At 33.3% G+C, this 18,237-nt stretch overlaps 3 protein-coding genes across 3 annotated transcripts; all 3 read right to left on the bottom strand.

Annotated features, from left to right (window-relative positions):
* Window positions 1-816: 816 nt before the first annotated feature.
* On the bottom strand, window positions 817-1,952 carry LOC110690669 (non-specific lipid-transfer protein 1-like). The gene is made up of 2 exons (XM_021867525.1): window positions 1,488-1,952; window positions 817-1,097 (listed from the first exon to the last, which is right to left on the bottom strand). Exons 1-2 carry the CDS (start codon window positions 1,841-1,843, stop codon window positions 1,088-1,090), a joined length of 366 nt encoding a protein of 121 aa, XP_021723217.1. The 5' UTR covers window positions 1,844-1,952; the 3' UTR covers window positions 817-1,087.
* A 2,774-nt stretch (window positions 1,953-4,726) lies between these two features.
* On the bottom strand, window positions 4,727-7,567 carry LOC110690814 (heat shock 70 kDa protein-like). The gene is made up of 3 exons (XM_021867699.1): window positions 7,458-7,567; window positions 7,022-7,246; window positions 4,727-6,538 (listed from the first exon to the last, which is right to left on the bottom strand). Exons 1-3 carry the CDS (start codon window positions 7,483-7,485, stop codon window positions 5,016-5,018), a joined length of 1,776 nt encoding a protein of 591 aa, XP_021723391.1. The 5' UTR covers window positions 7,486-7,567; the 3' UTR covers window positions 4,727-5,015.
* Window positions 7,568-15,940: 8,373 nt separating this feature from the next.
* Window positions 15,941-17,971, bottom strand: LOC110690668. Its single transcript, XM_021867524.1, has 4 exons — window positions 17,839-17,971; window positions 16,441-17,715; window positions 16,308-16,361; window positions 15,941-16,231 (listed from the first exon to the last, which is right to left on the bottom strand). Exons 2-4 carry the CDS (start codon window positions 17,611-17,613, stop codon window positions 16,160-16,162), a joined length of 1,299 nt encoding a protein of 432 aa, XP_021723216.1. The 5' UTR covers window positions 17,614-17,715; window positions 17,839-17,971; the 3' UTR covers window positions 15,941-16,159.
* Window positions 17,972-18,237: the final 266 nt, after the last annotated feature.

Here is an 18,237-nt window from a genome sequence, read left to right as displayed (position 1 = left end):
TAACGAGCATGAGTTCAACAATACTAATACCAATAAAAGAATTAGTTATACCAATACCAATACCAATAAAATAAATTTAACAATGATGTTTTATTTTTCCGCAATTAAATAAAAATATTATTAAACTACTCACGAGCTTATCGAGCCGAGTTATAATGATGCATACCTTTACAAAATTTTCTTTCGAGAAAAAAAATAATAATAATTGTTCTAGATACTCAAAATAAAGTAGATAGTAGTTGAGGTGGTACTACAAAAGTCTTGTTCTTTTCGAAATTAATCCATATAAGATAAAATAATAAGTAAATTAAAACGGCAAAAGAATTGTTCTTTTTCAATATTAATCCATATAACAAAAGAAAAAGATTTGTTCTTTTCGTTATTAATTGATAGATTCATAGATCCATGTAACATAAGCAAATCAATTGAGTATAACTTCATATAACAATTAATAACATTTAAGGAAAAACCCAAGTCAATTACATTTGTTCACTCCTACGTACATACTATGTACTGTTAAGCTATGCTTGTCACAATGCAACATGTAAAGTCATTTTACAAATTTAATGGGTGGATAATTAATATAGTTTTATCTGTGCAATCAATTTGACAAGTTTTAATTTATAAACTTGCTTAAACAAAGTTTAATTATTTTTTTACTGTAATATCTTGGGGATGATATTCAAAGCCCTAAGATGAAACAAAGTACATTATTAGTTGATATATGATTCTTATATACAGAAAAATGCTAACTTCGCGTAATAATCATTGATTAGTAATAAAATTAAACTTAGCTTAAAATTTAAGAAGACACCATAAAAAGAAAGCTTTCTAAGATTATTTCAATATGCTTAATTAAAATATATATACTCCTTAGACCGGAGCATATATTAACTGATATATTTTTACTACATAACAACCTCATACATCAAACTAAACTTCAACACCTATTACATAATTCAAATAAAAACTTAATACTCTAGTACGAAATCTGGCTCCGATCCATCCCTAACAATCCAACTTTATTCATCTTCGCGACATTTCTAGAGTTTTAGATCGAACCTTAATTGGCTTGCTCTTCTTTCTCTTAGTGAACCCTGCATCAAATTTTATTATATACACAACTCATTAGAATTAAGTTAAGTGTAAGTCTTAGACGACGTACATAAAATAAGTGTAAGTCTATAACATGATTAACATCAAGCTAATTATAATGGAGTAAGAGTAGTAATTAATGTCATCATTTTTGTCACATATGTTATAGATATCCTTGATAAATTATGTCCTACGTAGTAGTAATGTAGTATATAAATATCCTTTTTTATTTGTACATGTAACGTAATGTACAGTATTTACATTAACCTTTCTTATATCTCACGATTAAAAATAGTGAACTTAGATGATTTAAAAAAATTTAAATGGGAAAAAAAAAAGAGATTTTAATTTACTAAACAACTTCTTAAAAAAATGAGAGGTTGGAAAATTACGTGGAGCAATCAGTAGAAGGGTCAAGCTTGTATGGAATGTTAACCCCACACTTAGAAGGAATAGAAGAAGCCAACCCAAGGTTGACATTTGGCATGGCCTTAGCCGCTGATTTGAGACACTTGCAAACCATCTGACGGTCAGGAGTGGTTTGAGCCGCGGAGTTAAGGGACCTAATTCCGGAGCAACAACCACCAGGTGGGGCACCCTGGCCGCTCCCACGCTCGAGGTAGTCAAGACATGGAGCGAGGCTAGTGGCCATGGTCCCACAAGTGACCGCGGCCTTAGTAGCCCGTGGTGTAACAACCACTAGAGCCATGAATAAAACAACATAAACTACGTGGTTGTAATTAGCCATAGTGTGTGTGTTACGGCTAGTGACTAATGAGAAACTTTCTTTGGAAATGTGAATTTATGATTTTCTAAGAAAATGAGAGTTTGATTTGGTAAGTTGAATGGGGTTGAAAGGAAAAGGTCTAGGGGTTATATAGGCAAAAAATGGAGGAAATATTGTGGTGAATTGAGAGTACTTGTGGTAGTTCAATAATAAATTACTAATCAATGCTGGTTATAATTTTTGGTGCTACCATAATTTTTAGTAGGTAAGTGTCACCTTGTAAAATATATATATTTAAAAAAAAATTAGAAAAATATTGTATGCTTCCTTTGTTTCACAAATATTGCAACAAAGATGAAATTACACATCTCAAAGCACATTTTCTATGTTAAATATCTATAATTATATAAGAGGAAAAATAAAAATAAAAAAGTTGATATTGTGAAAAAAATTTACAAGATGAATCTAACAAGATCTCACATGACTATATTTTACTTTACATATAAATCATAATGTACAGCGAAACAAGCGTGATGAATGGTAAAAAAGTCTAATTATTGCAATATTACAAGAGAAAGAATGTGATATGAAAATAGAAAATACATTTACTATGATAGTACAACACGTCAACACCACAACATCAAGTGGTTGATAATTGTATATGAAATTAAAAAGTGGTTGATAATTAAAAAGTGGTAGTTACACAAGAGGATACTTGTATATGAAATGATGAAATGAGTAACTAAAAGTGTGCTAAGCCTAAAGTGGTATGATATCTTGTGTATTGATCGAGTTGGATTGTACTTAAGTTTTTTAATAGACTACTTCTTTAGTAGTATATCACTTACTCTATGGGTATTTTATTGATTTTAAGATTTCGCAATAACTTTTGTGTGTTTCCGTTCTCACTTAACTATTTTTTGTGGAAGATTTGACAATAAATTTGCAAATATATTTTGTAAATTCGTTCTTTCGGCAAGAAGATAAGGAGAAACTTAGATTACACCTTTCCTAGTTTTTTATGCTAAAAAGAGTGTGTTTTGTGCACTACATACAACAATCACTTGCAAAAGCTTGTAACTGAATTTGATCAACTAGTCACATTGTAAATTGGATGAAATATTTCATATTGTTGTTGTAGATTTTAACTTAGAATTAAGTATTGTGGTTGGTGTTGTAACAATCCCGATTTATTAATGATGATGTTCATATTTCCTTAAAAATATTTCTACATTGTCCAAGTATTATGTCACCTAACACAGCAATATCGCAATAGTAGAATTTAATGAGCTCTTTAGATGCATAAGAAGTCTATGAACTAGGAAGCTACATTGCAATAAGACTAAACGAGACATAAATATTATTTTGATTAAGTTTGATAACCTAACCTCTTAAATCATAATTTTGTTACCTTAATGATTCACCGACTCTAAAAATATTGGAGTAAATCCAACGATGTGTAAGATCTCTAAATAAATACTACCTTCGTTACATGTTTTGTGCAACATTTTTCAAAAACGGATGCTACACTTTATGTGCAACAAAAAATTTCTTTCCTTTTTAGGTAAATTTTTTATAATGAAATTACCACAATACCCCCAATTTAAAATCAATAACAATACTTAATTTACTAACCCAAATTCAATTAATCAAATAATCACCCCCTTCTCTCTCCTACCCCCTTTCTTCTCTTATACCTGAAAACAGAACCACCATCATCATCAACGACCACCGCAAACACCACCAACCCAAGATCATCAATTCTACCATCAACACCATCGAAACCATACCACCAACACCACCCGTTCACCACCGACACCACGACCACCACAACCATCGATCGCTGCGACTACGACCACCAAAGTCCGCCCTTTCGACCTCTAACCCCTCCCGTTAGAGTCGCTGCCCCTCCTCGTGAGAGTCCCCGCCCCCTTGTCGAAATTGAAATTAAAACCCTAGAAATTGAAAACCCAAAAGGGGATCGGAATGAAATATTAAGTTTGAAAACTCAAATCTAAAGCAAAATTGGCAAATATGGGAGGTGAATTTGGGGGAATTATGACCGGTTTTATAAGTGGGTTTGTGGTGGCTTCGGGATGGGTGGTGGTTTTTGGTGGTTATGGCGGGGTTTTCGGTAGTTCTAAGGTGGGTTTTAGGATCTTGGTGGTAGTGTGGTGGGTTGGTATGGTGGTTTCGGCGGCTGGTATGGTACTTTTGGTGGTTCGTACGGTGGTTGGTGGTGTATCTGTTGATAGTGGCGAAAATGGGTGGTGGTGGTGATGCAGTGGGTGATAATGATGGTTGGGTTGAGATTTTAATTTACTAATCCTGTCATAATCACATGCCCATATTTTTGCTAATCAACTTTTTCATTTTTTTTCTTGGGAAGTGTGCAAGCCTCTTTGTTGCACTTAACATGTAACGGAGGTAGTATAAATTGTTACTACCACGTACGTAATACGTATTGTAGTATTTATGTAAAATTTTCATTGCCCTAATTATACTAAAAATATTTAAATTTTGTGCAATTCTTCTGATATACATTCTATCAGTTTCAAAATGAATCACCAATTTTACTGCCAATTATTGGTCTGCACCTTTATCGATCCACATTACAAAGTACTTCCTCTGTTCTTTTTTACTTGACCTGTTTCTTTTATCACGCTTGCCAATGCAAAACTTTAACGATCAATAACTTTAATTGTCGATAAGTAAAAATTATAAAAGTTATATATTATGATAGTACTTGTTGAGACGAATTTAAAAATATCTTACATGAATATGTTTTTCTTTTATTATTATTCACAAAACACGGTCAAAGAAGGTGTGGTGAATAGTGTAAAAGTCAAAGCGGGTCAAGTAAAAAAGAATGGAGGAAGTATATAATAACAAGTTCCGAAAAAAAAATGAAAAAAAAAATATAAAAAAAAAAAAAAAAGCATAGAAAGGAATTCCTTAGCTTACTCGATTGCTTACAAAGCAAATTTTATCCAACTATGCAAAACGATACATGCTACAAAATGAAACACCAACATAAACAAACAAATGCAATAGGTAAAATCTACAAGATATAACAAAAACAAATTGAAAAACAACATAAAAAAATACTAATGTCGAAAACTAATCAAACTATTATTCACCCTGCAGATCGATATAGTTCATCAAAGGAAGACTCTCATACTACCCTGATCGATCAATCTCGAATATCGAAACAGTTGAGGAAGCGAATCTGCTTCAACTTCTTACGAATACACTTCAACGTTACACTTGCATACACCTTTAAGCTATGATTGAACATGTTCACCTTCACAACATCATATGATACATCCTCACTCTTATTCCTCTTTGCATCAGCAACCATCCTTTCGAGTTGGATTACGTGACTCGTGCTTTCACTACTAGCAAGAGCGATTTCTTTTCTATTGATGGTACCTCTAAGCTTGGATGACATGGTCAGGATACCGGAGCTATTCATAGTAAAAGTAACATCGAATTTAGGCTCTTTTGCAGGTGCTTTAGGAAGGTCAGTGAGAATAAACTTGCCTAAGAAATTGTTATCCTTGATCATGTATTTCTCACCTTCATACACCGCGAATTTTGCAGCTTTCTGATTGTCGAAGACAGTTGTGTACACCTTAGACACCTCGATTGGTAAACTTGCATTCTTTGAAACCATTACACTCATTTTTTCACCATAAACCTCAATACCGAGACTTGTTGGGACTAAATCAACCACCTCAGATCTTATAGCGTTTCGCTTAGTAGCCAGCATTTCGGAGATGATTGTTGCTCCATAAGCAACTACTTCATCAGGGTTAATGTCTTTAAAGAGCTTAACATCCTTAAAATAGTCCTGCAACATTTGCTGCACTTTCGGAATCTTAGACGATCCACCAACAAGTATAACAGAGTTAACATCGTTCAATTCTGTACAACTTTTTTCCATACACTTAGCCACACAATCTATACTCCTTTTGAACACATTCATACTCAACTTCTCAAGAAGTCGACGACTTACAAGAGAATAGAAATCAGTGTTCTCGAAGAGACAATCAATTTCAATTGTAGTCACAAGAGCCCATGACAGCACTCTCTTAGCTCGCTCACACGCAGCTCTCAACCTCGCAACAGCCCTAGCATTCTGACTCATGTTCTTACCATGCTTCCTTCGAAACACTTCCATAAAGTGCTCCAACAGTCCTTTGTCAATATCATCTCCACCTATGCAAGCTTCACCTTTGGTAGCCATGACCTCGAATTTATTCGAGCATATACTAACCATTGACACATCAAGACAGTCCCCGCCAAAGTCAAACACCACAACAGTATGCCCAGACAACCTTATGTCCTGCTTTTTTCTGTTAAAAGCATACGCGACTGCAGCTGCAACTGGCTCATTGATAAGACGAATACCCTCAAGTCCTGCAAGCTCCCCAGCGGATTTGGTTGCCTGCCTTTGTGACACATTAAAGTCTGCCGGGACAGTTATAACCGCGCTTGTTACTTTCGAGCCAAGATAAGACTCTGCATTCTCCTTCAACTTCTTTAGCACCATAGCAGAGATATCCTCTGCAGAAAACTGCACCTCTTCGTCATTGTAGGTGACCGCGATGATCATAGGCTTCGACTGATGATTAACAACCTTAAACGGCCAGAATCTCTTGTACAAACCTACTACTGGATCACTATATTTCCTTCCAATCAGCCTTTTTACACCTATTATACATCACATACAAGAAACAATACTAGATCAAAAAAGTGCAACTCATATATATAAAGTAGCACATACAATTTTCCTTAAATTCTCAATTTATATATATAAATTTTCAACTTTATATACTTCGTAATTATAAAATCTACTCTGAATTATTGACCATATAGGCATATATAATTAGTCCAGCATTGACAGGCGTAAATTGAAAATCCATATGACGCTATAAAATATAGAATGCAAAAACTCTATGATATTGATGCATAACATTAACAATGTATCACTAATTTAATGCTATTATTATCAAACTATTTATGACACTTTGTAACGCAATGTTTGATTTATGTTATGATCACATATATATTCACATTGTAAAAGGGAATATTGGAACAATATTAATGTCAATGATGTACTAAATAAAGTGAAAGTGTTGATAACTCTTAGAATCAAACCAAAATACTTGTAAATCATTCAAAAATTAAACGGACCGTAGACGGTGCTAGTAGGGTGTGAACCCATTCGAGCCTTGGCCGAATCACCAACGAGGGGGTCGCCATTGGTGAAAGAGACACAGGATGGTGTGGTTCCGTTGCCTTTGTTATTAGGAACAATCTTAACACCACCATTTTGCCATACACCCACACAAGAGTACGTAGCACCTAGATCAATCCCGATCGCCCCGTTCGAGTATTCCTTTTTTGGCACAGGTATAACTAAGGAAACACAAAAACATAACACTGATTAGAAATTGTGACACTCAGCATTTAACATAAGGATTTAGATCAAAGAATTAGTTTTTCATAAAACTTTATGTAACAATAATCAATTGAACATGAAAATCACAATTATAAATCTATAAATTGTACTACGTTAATTAAGCAAGCGTGTATAATATAAACAATTAACAAAGGATAATGATTATACCCTTATTATTCTTCTTATGAACTTTCATTCTTCTTAATCAATTGACTTAATAGTAGGATATTTTCTCTCTAATATTGTGTTATCTCACTGGATTTTTAATTTTTTTTACTAGTTCGCTCACATTTTAAACTATCTTATAGTAGTCGAGTTTAGAAGAGAGGTTCGTTGCAATTCTAAAGGGAAGTTAGAAATTCAGCACAATTGAAGGAGATTTTCGAGGGTTTTATGATATTATAATATACAATAATACTTCAAATTTGGAGTTTGGTTACACCTTAGAACGGTATTTAGGGAAACTTAGAATATGTAGTTAAACATGATCAAGTATAAATGGATAATTATAAAGAATAGGGACGCTTTATTGTACATATTACAAAAGGCATAAATTGGTTTGATTAGTAATAATTACTTCAATTTCTATTTTAAAAAGGAAAAAATTGCATAAAATAATCCAAACATTCACGTATTCGCTTTGAATAATCCCAATTTTGGATTTCGCTTCATATAATCCCAACTTTGAAATATATTCACTCACACCAAGGCTCATGTGACCGATTTTTTTTTAAGCTAATTGACACATGTCATCGCGTTTAAAAAAAAACTAAAACAAAATTCCCAACCCCAAGCCCCTACGACAACCACCATCGGCATCAGGCCTGCCACCTAGCCTAGGTCCCCGGCCTTACGCCAGCCCACGCCAGCACCTTGCTCCCACACCGAAATTGCCCTAATCGGCTTCTCTTACCCTCAAACAACCAATCCCACAGCTTAAATGCCGAGTTATTACGTTTCTTATCCGATGCATATTCCACCTCTACATCATTGATTCCCCGAGAAAACCGAGACTTACTCAATCGACGCTGATTTCGATCAATCTCTAGTAATTAAGCCCCTAGACAAAAAAAAATGTATAAAATTTTGGTAAATAATTTAAATTTAAGTTGATTAGTTATCCCAAAAGCTTTGCTAATGAATTTTGAACGGCAATATACATATTAATTAAGCCCATGTAAAAAAAAAAAAGAAAAAAAAACACACTAATAATATTAACAATATCAACTCTCTTCATATAAATAAAAATAAATGACAATAACAAAACTAATTAACAAAACTCATAATAATTTGCTCAAGTTAATTAGGGGGCGTTTGGTTGGGGGTAATAAATAAAGGGAATGAGAATGAGAGGGTTTCATTCCCTTTGTTATTGTTTGTTTGCCACATTTTCCCATTCCCTTTACCCCTTTTTATTTTTGGGTTTACCCATTTTCCCTCTACACTCATTCCCCACCCCCTCCCCTTTTGCATTCCCATTCCCCGGATCACCACTACACCACCACACCACCAACCTCACACCAACCACCACCTTGCTGCCCTACCCCACCGTCCAGCCACCTTGCTGCCTCTCCCCAGTCATCGTTGCTCCGTCGTCGCCGCCGCCCCCCATGGTCGCCGGAGATTGTCGCTCCTCCCCCCATGGTCGCCGGAGATCTCGCTCTTTCAATTCTCCACCCCTCCCTTGCCTTGACCCACGCCACCCCTCTTGGTACCAACCTTTCATCATCCATTAGGCCTTAGTACCAATATCGCCGGTAAATTATTTTCTCTCTCATCCCAAAAATTTAAATTCAATCTAATCTTGAAACCCAGTTTTCTCCCAAATTGCACTCCTAACCTTATGCAAATCTCTCCCTTTCAACGTCCTCCCAACACCTTCATGAACTGAACACGACGCAATTATCTTGATTTAACAATTTCCGCAGGGGCGGCGACGGCGGGAGGGGCGGCGGCTAGGATGTGGGTAGCTAAAACTGTTGAAATTGGAGGTGTTGCGGTTGTGTTGTGGTGGTGTGATTCTTGGGTATTTTTTTTAAAACAAACAACATGTTAAAAAGAATGGGTTTCATTCCATTCTCTTTGATTACCTTTCTTCATTCCATTCTGATTCCCTTGGGCGAACCAAACGGCCCCTTAGTATATACTAGGTTAGAACCCGTGCAATGTACGGTTTATATAAAACCTATTTTTAATTTGTACATTTTAATAATAAATCGCTATTATACATTAATATAAATAACAATTACGTACATTTTGTAATTTAAAATCATTTATCATCATCAAAATTATGATATAGTATTTGTTTGATGTCGTCTAATTCTTAGTTTAATGTAGGAGTTCATTTATTAGTGTGCTATTTAAAATTGTTTCAATTTCCTACGATAAAATGATAGGTTTTAGTTGTAAGATGGAAATTAAACTTCTAATATTTAATTTTCAAAAATGTTAAATAGGATAGCTCTACCAACAAAAAAAAGAGATGACATCATCATTGCATTTAGGCAGGAAAATTTTTATCAAGAGTAGGGGTGAAAGTAATTCTAATTAAAACCAAACCGAATCGAAAATCAAACCGAATTAGTAATTCGGTTTGGATTTTGTTTGAATTTGAATTGGATCGGATTGGAAATATTAAAAAATATGGATTACGGATTGGATTCGGTTTGGAGTTTAAAAAAAAAAACGAATTACAAATCGAATTTCGACCCAATACTTTAAGCCCATTTTCTTTTTCAAATTATCCAACCACTTTCCCCTTTCATATATAAACTTTAAAAAAAACCTAATTCTCAATTCTCCTTTCTCAATATCTTACTCTCTCACAAAGAAAGTAGTTAACAAGAAATGATTGTAGGAATGTTTTAGGTGAAGTTCGAGTTTAAATGTTGCAAAAGAAGGGAACAAATTTCAGTTTGGATTGGATTCTAATTTGAAAAACCGAATTAATTCGGTTCGGATTGGATTGGATCGAATCGTAATTCGGTTTGGATTTGGATTAAGAATTCTGCAACCGAACTAATTCGGATTGGATTCGGTTTTGGCTATAATCCAAACCGCAAACCGAACTTTCACCCCTAATCAAGAGAGCGACACGTGGGCAGCAGTGACATCGACATCTTTTATTTTGGTAATAGTTAATAGATTTATAAACATTGATTTGCTTTGAGCAAAATAATAATAATAATAATAATAGAAAATAATAATAGAAAATAATAATATTAATAATAATAATAATAATAATAATAGAAAATTTTAATAATAATATTATTAATAACAACAACAATAATCATAATAATAAGGACACTAATAATAATCATAATAATAGTAATAAGAACGATAATAACAAGAACAAGAACAATAATAATAAGTATAATAATACTCCGTAGCCAATATTATTAAAACTTTTGGGATAACTAATCAAATTTAATTTAATATTTTTATCATAATTTATACATTTTATTATTTAGATAATGGTTATGTAATTATATGTTAATACTTTACCCTAGAATTGTAAGTAATGACTAAAATTAATGATACTCAAATGTTTTTTATATAAAACTACTAATATTATCAGTAGATATGTTAATCAAGTTGAGCAACTTGAAGTCGACTTGGACAACGCTTGGTCAAAACTTGACTTGAGTTGTCTCGACTCAAACTGTTAACCTTAACGAGCATGAGTTCAACAATACTAATACCAATAAAAGAATTAGTTATACCAACACCAGTACCAATAAAATAGATTTAACAATGATGTTTTATTTTTCCGCAATTAAATAAAAATATTATTAAACTACTCACGAGCTTATCGAGCCGAGTTATAACATGCTTAGCTCAAGTATAGGCAATTGGCCTAGAGTCGGGTTTAGACCAAGAAAATCAGGTTTGGGTAATGTTCAACCACAATCTTGGTAATTACCAAGAAAACCAGGTTTAGGTAATGTCCATCCACAATCTTGGTAATTACCAAGAAAGCTGTAGGTAATGTCTAACCATAATCTTGGTAATTTAATTACCAAGAAAACTAGGTTTAGGTATTATTCATGGACATAAGTATTAATTAATAAATTCTCTTTAAGGAAATACAAAATTAATTTATATAATTTTTGAGTTTCATTATTAATAATAAAATGACCAAGCTATTCCACGAACTTATTGAGTCGAGTTATAACTTGCTTAACTCATTCTCGTTAAGGTTAACAGTTTGAGTCGAGACAACTCAAGTCGAGTTTTGAACAAGTGTTATCGGAGTTGACCTCGAGTTGCTTAACTTAATTAACACTCCTAGTGATAATATTAGTTGCTTCAAAAAAAATTATAAAGTATCATTAATGTTAGTCACTAATTATTATAGGGTAAAGTATTAATATATAATCACTACAAAAAAAATGAGAATAGGCAACACTTATAGAAATGTTACTCTTAATAATCTAACGCAACAATATTTATTTGTTACCTTGAACTAAAGTAACGGAAAAAAAAGTGTTACTCTAGACTATATAAGGCAACAGTTGCTTAAAGTGTTACCTTTTTCTTGTCTAAGACAACAAATATAATAATTGTTGCATGAAAAGATAACAATAACAAAACTATTGTTTGAAAATGTAACATTAATATCTATGTTGCCATCTATAGCAACATATATATATACATATACACATATATATATATACATATATATATATATATACATATATATATATATTTATCAATGCAAAACTTTAACGTTCAATAACTTTAATTCTCCATAATTAAAAAATATAAAAGTTATATATTATGATAGTACTTATTGAGACGAATTCAAAATGATCCAACATAAATATGTTTTTCCTTACATATTATTCACAAAACACGGTCAAAGGAGGGTGGTGAATAGTGTAAAAGTCAAAGCGGATCAAGTAAAAAAGAACGGAGGAAGTATATATATATATGTGTGTATATATATATATATGTGTATATATATATATGTATATATATATATGTATATATATATATGTATATATATATATGTATATATATGTATGTATATATATATGTATGTATATATATATATATGTATATGTATTTATATATGTATTTATAAATGTGTGTGTGTGTGTGTGTTAAGCAAGTTTGGTAGAGTTGGTGGGAAACTAAGTCACAAGTTCGAGCCCTACCAACTACTAAATGTTTGGGAGTGACAACATTTAGAAACATATTTTAATTATCTCCTTAGATGGCAACATTTTTCATTTGTTGTCTTTGTAAAAGTGTTGCCTTATGTATCATTTTACCTTGACTTTCAAAATTGTTGCCTTTGAATAAAAATGTGTTGCCTTATGAATAGACAACGGGGGCATAAATTACGCCTCATATGTGTTGCCTTAGCTACAAGGCTACAATTTTTTTATATTAGGCAATGGTTTTCCATTGTTACCTTTGCTTTATTTTGTTGTAGTGAATTACAATTGTTAATACAAAATCACTTACTAAACGATATAATGTATAAAATTTTGATAAAAAATTTAAATTTAAGTTGATTATGTTAGGACATAATGGTGTAATTGTGTTTGATTAATGCGGAAAAAATCAATGAAAAATAAGAACGAGAATAGGCAATAAAGATGATAAACATAGAACACAAGGATTTACGTGGTTCGATCAAAATAGACCTACATCCACGGGTGGGGGATTCGAGAGCTTCTTCACTATAATAGAGAAAGAACGAGAAAATAATACAAGGAGTCTTAAATCTAATGGCTCAAAAGGTATGATCTAATTGATCAACTACAGGGTCCTTTTATAACACAAGAAAACCCTAATAAAACCCTAAAATTGTTCCCCAAGTATACTCAAATAGCCTTCATAGAAAAGATATAATTTTAGGAAATTATCCCTAAAATAATTAAGCTGAAATCGGATCCAAAAACTAAAATTTTGACTAGGCATGGGCGTGTCTCTTTTAGGCACGGTCGTGCCTTATCGTGTACTTCGTCAGCATATTTCCAGCAGCGCCAGTTCTTCATAAAACGGCCATAATTTTCTCGTTTCTTATCGAAATTGGGCATATGACCTATCGTTGGAAATCTCTTGAACCAAGATATCACCTCCAACTTGAATCACCTCAAAATCATTTGTAGTTTGAGAGATATCTGCTTTCAAAGTCAACCCTACTAGATTTCGAGTCACAATTTAACAGATTAGTTATCCCAAAAGCTTTGCCTATGATTTTTGAATGGTAATACCCATATTAATTAAGATCATGTAAAAAAAACACTAATAATATTAATTACAATATAAACTCTTTTCATAGGCAACTAGAGTTGGGTTTACACCAAGAACACCAAGTTTAAGTAATGTCTTACCACAATCTTGGTAATTACCAAAAAAACTAGACTTAGGTAATGTTCAATCTACAATCTTGGCAATTACCAAGATAACTGGATTTTTTTCGTAACTTGATATATAACTAAAATAAAAATAAAAAAGTTATATAACTCCATAAAGTAAAAGCCCAAACAAACTTGGGCCTAATGTTTGAATAACTAAAGCCTTAATTAAAGGCTAAGTTATTCATACTATTGAATGAGATGCTAATTTTTTCTTTTTATAACCTCTCCATGCCAGTACTTTCTATTTTCTTTCAATGTGGGACTTTTTGCTCAACACGAAATTACTCTATATGAATAGTTTTTTCTTCCTCCTTTATTCCATTACATTGTTTCATTTGTTCAATCTTAATCATTCTTATCTACCTAACACAAAATTATTTCATCATCATTTAATTAATTTCACTTTAAATTTTAAATGTGCTAGTTGTGAACATAAGTACTCCGTAATAGCTTCTCTCTATAGAGGTACATATACAATAAAATGTATAAAATTATTTAAATTAATTAAGTTGATATATATTTATCCCAAAAGCTTTGTTAACCAATTTTAGATGTTAATAATTTAATATCCATCATTTTTCTATCTCATCTTCTTATTACATTATTTCACCTCTAGTGATAATATTAGTTGCTTTACAACTTTCCTTGAAATTGATACTCTTTTTTATTTAAACTTTGTATAAATTAATTTACAAGATTGAAACATACTCCTGTTGATTTAGTCAAGTGTCTCTTGTGAGTTGTGGCTTGCTCCCTGCTCAGAGACTCTACTTGTATGCAATTTCGATAATGAAATTGTTAAATTATATAATGATAATAATAATTAATATGAACAACTACAACAGCAACAACTAACAACAACACAACAACAACAACAATGACGACAAGCTTATCGAGCCGAGTTTTAGCATGCTCAACTCGTGATTGTTAAGTTACAAGTTTGAGTCGAGACAACTCGAGTCGCGTTTTGACCAAGTGTTGACCGAGTTGATCTTAAGTTGCTCAATTGGATTAGGCCCTTAGAATTTATAATATATGTTGTTAAAGAAAACTATTTATATAATAATAGCAATGTTAGTTAATAATAGTAATAGCAACAACAACAACACTACTACTAGTAATAACAATAATCAATCAATCAATCGATAACTATATACGGAGAACGGAGTACCAATACCAACCTTTATTCGCGCTCCATCTAACGGCTCACTAGTTACTCATGACCTTATCAAGCCGATTTATAGCTTGCTCAACTCAAGTAGACAACTCGTGTCGGGACACTTAAACATTTATTAACAAAAAATAATCTAGGTGAGTTGAGTTATAACTTGCTCAACTCGTGCTCATTAAGGTTATGAGTTTTAGACCAGACAACTCGTGTCGAGTTAGGCCAAATCGATCTCCATTTGCTCAATTCAATTAGTATATATTTATACACATTTGTTTATTACACAATTATGGCATGCCAATTTACAAACATTGATTTGCTCAATAATAATTAATAATTTATAAATATTCTACTAATCGACGAATAAACATTAATTTGCTCAATAATTCTTAATAGTTTATAAAAATTCTACAAATCAACAAATAAGGAAAATGTATACACTAAAATCAATTTTTCTTTTAAAAAAATATTACACAAAATAATTTCTTATACCATGTAAATGTTAGTATTATATAAATTTAAAAAGCATTACTTTCATTAAAGTTTAATTATGATAATTTTTCAAATAATAAGTTAAATAAAGAACTTACTTTTATGCACGGGATTTATATTAGTATGGGTGATATTAATTGTTTTTGTTATAAACAAAAATTTAAAGGAAAATTTGTCAGGAATATTATGACCTTTACCCGGTCTTCCATAAATATTATGACCTTTTGTTTATCCCGGAATAAAATGACCTTTGACAAGGATCTTCTCTAAATAGGACATTTTACATGGTAACCGGGTTTTGCAGGTTAATGGCTAACGTGTAAATGACCGTTGGGAATTTTTGCCATGTAAAAAGATTCCCATTCTTATTCATTTAGCCCCTTTGTTTCTCTCTCCCCTGTTCATAAAAATTAAAAAAAAAAATATGGCTTTAAGAAGGCAATCTTCTGCTAATTCTCTCTCCTCTGTTCAATAATGTACTTCGTTATTGTAATACCAAAAAATTAGCTATGTTAGGAAGTTGTATTGTGTTAAAGATTTGACTTTGTATCACCACTTAAGTTGAATAAAATGGTTTCAGTTTCTACTAATTAAGTATTAATTTTGCGAGCATAACATAACAGCATAAAGTGTACATTGCATTGCAAAACAACTTCAGTTTAGTACATCCACCAGTGCTTTGTGAAACAAAATGATAATTGTTCATGCAAAATAAGCATAGTGGTTAGTACTTCATTACAGACAAAATGCTGGCAAGGCATTAAGCTAAATAATGGTCTTAGATTTTATTCACAAAAGTTCATAAACAAAAGGCACAAGTGAAGGTCAGATTGCAGTTATTGGGTGGACTGTGATCCTCTTCCAAGACCTCTTCCCTTTCTTCTACCCCCTCCTCTAGTGTTAGCCCCCTGCAAAACACAAAAAAGTTAAAACATGTGTGATATGCAAAGAATGAAAATATGTGAAGCAATCACATATTTATACCTGTGAAAGTGGTGTCCCATCTGAACTAAACAACACTCCAACTCCTATTGGGACCTGTGAAGAAAAAAACAACATTGTTAGGGTCACACTCATTAATAGCAAGATGCATGGTTAAAATAAGTAGGATTTATACCTTAGTCCTGCCTCTGCCAATGCCTCGTCCAGTTCCTCTCCCTCTTGTTCTCTGTGTTCCTTGACCTGATGCAGTAGGTTGGCTAAGAAACACACCTTTTCTAGCAGCTGCTTGGGTTACACCTCTTTCACCTTGGCCTCCTAAGATCACCCTCCCACCCCTACCAAGTTGAGTAGGTTGTGCTGTAGTTGTATGGTGTTGTGATGTAGCCTGTTGAGCTGAAACGGGTGCAGTGGTAGTTGTTGCAGCATGAGTTGATGATGAAGCTACTTGTGAAGGGACTAGTGGTTGGGTTGAAGCAAAATCATTCCTAGGCCTTCCTATTGGTCTTTTAGGAGCAGGTTCAGGTTCTACATAGGTCCCTTTATCTGGACAACTCCTTTTGTTATGTCCCTTACTCTTACAGATGCTACATGTCATCTCAATCCCACTCCTTAATAAAGAACCAGGCTTCTTTGGGTTTTCAAGGGGATGCTTGATCCTATTCTTCCTTGGTCTACCTGGACCAATCTTTATTGGAGGTGGGTCCAAGTTACAGGGAACCTTTGGCCAGTACCTCTCTCCCTCACAAGGTGGGATTGAACCACTATAAGCCATAAAATAGGTTTCAAGCATGAACCACTCATCAACATAAGCCTCTGCATCTTTGTTCAAGAAAAAGATGCAGGCTATGGCATGGCAACAAGGAACACCAACCATGTTCCATTTTCTACAACTACATGTCTTTGCAACTAAATCAACATTAACTTGGTCTAAGCAATATCTAACATTAAACAATCTGTCAGAGGAGGGGAGGACATCACAGTAAGCTGCTTTTTCTTTTTCTTTCTCAAGTCTGGCTCGTACCCTAGGGCACAAAATACTTGTGTGTTTCTGCATTTCCTTTTTCTTATTCACTAACCTTTGCATAAGAGCAACCCTAATATCCTCTAGCATGTAAATGAGGTGTTTTGTCCAAGCATTAATTATGTATGCGTTGAAGGTTTCGGCCATATTGTTTGTTATGACATCAGTCTTGAAAGATGTATTTAGGAATGCTCTACAGAAACAGTTAGGATTGTACCTCTGAAAAGCAAGAGCTGCCTCAGGATCCATTTTTTTGAGCTGCTCTAAAGCCTCATTATAATCTGCCTCATTGTAGGATTTGGCTATCTTCCAAAACTGGAGCTTCATTTCATCTTCTTTGTATGTTCTATGCCAGTGTGAGAAAATGTGTCGAGCACAGTGTCTGTGCTCAGCTTTAGGAAGCACTTCAGCAACAGCATGTAGGATTGCCTGAAAACACACACAAACAGTAGGAAAAAACAACATATGTCATATATATTACCCTTTACTCAACCTTGAACAACTAATTATAAACATCAGAAAACACCAAATAGATATAGAAGACACAATTACCTGATGTTCATCAGAAATAATGGCCACACCAGTGCCATCTCCTTGCTCCAAACAAGCCTATAGATGGGTGAAAAACCAGACCCAAGACAAGTTATTTTCACCCTCCACGGCTGCCCATGAAATGGGAAACTCTGTTCATTAGGGTCTCTTCCCACTGCACTCATGATCTGACCCCCTAAAAAGGTTTTTATGAAGGCTGCATCAACACATATTACCCTCCTACAACCCTTCTTCCACCCTTCCTTAACTCCATCAAAGCATACAAACAATCTTTTAAACATTGGACTTGACAATTTGGGGTCTGCATCAACCACCAATTCCAAGACTGTTCCTGGGCTTGCATTCTTCACAGCTTGAATATATCTCTCAACCTTCATATAGTGCTTCCTCATAGATCCA

Source organism: Chenopodium quinoa, unplaced genomic scaffold (genome assembly GCF_001683475.1).
Source record: "Chenopodium quinoa cultivar QQ74 unplaced genomic scaffold, ASM168347v1, whole genome shotgun sequence".
NCBI classification, from domain to species: Eukaryota; Viridiplantae; Streptophyta; class Magnoliopsida; order Caryophyllales; family Amaranthaceae; genus Chenopodium; species Chenopodium quinoa.
The sequence above is the reverse complement of the archived record's forward strand: the minus strand, read 5'-3'. Positions and strand labels throughout refer to the sequence as shown.

Excerpts from the sequence above, each read along its gene's own strand:
- LOC110690669 (XM_021867525.1), bottom strand. The coding sequence starts at position 1,843 with ATGGCTAATTACAACCACGTAGTTTATGTTGTTTTATTCATGGCTCTA.
- LOC110690814 (XM_021867699.1), bottom strand. The coding sequence starts at position 7,485 with ATGAAAGTTCATAAGAAGAATAATAAGG. Across the intron at positions 7,247-7,457 it reads TCATAAGAAGAATAATAAGG|TTATACCTGTGCCAAAAAAG; the intron begins GTATAATCATTA and ends GTGTTTCCTTAG. Across the intron at positions 6,539-7,021 it reads CCCTACTAGCACCGTCTACG|GTGTAAAAAGGCTGATTGGA; the intron begins GTCCGTTTAATT and ends GATGTATAATAG.
- LOC110690668 (XM_021867524.1), bottom strand. The coding sequence starts at position 17,613 with ATGAAGCTCCAGTTTTGGAAGATAGCCAAATCCTACAATGAGGCAGAT. Across the intron at positions 16,362-16,440 it reads TTGGCAGAGGCAGGACTAAG|GTCCCAATAGGAGTTGGAGT; the intron begins GTATAAATCCTA and ends TTTTCTTCACAG. Across the intron at positions 16,232-16,307 it reads ATGGGACACCACTTTCACAG|GGGGCTAACACTAGAGGAGG; the intron begins GTATAAATATGT and ends TGTGTTTTGCAG.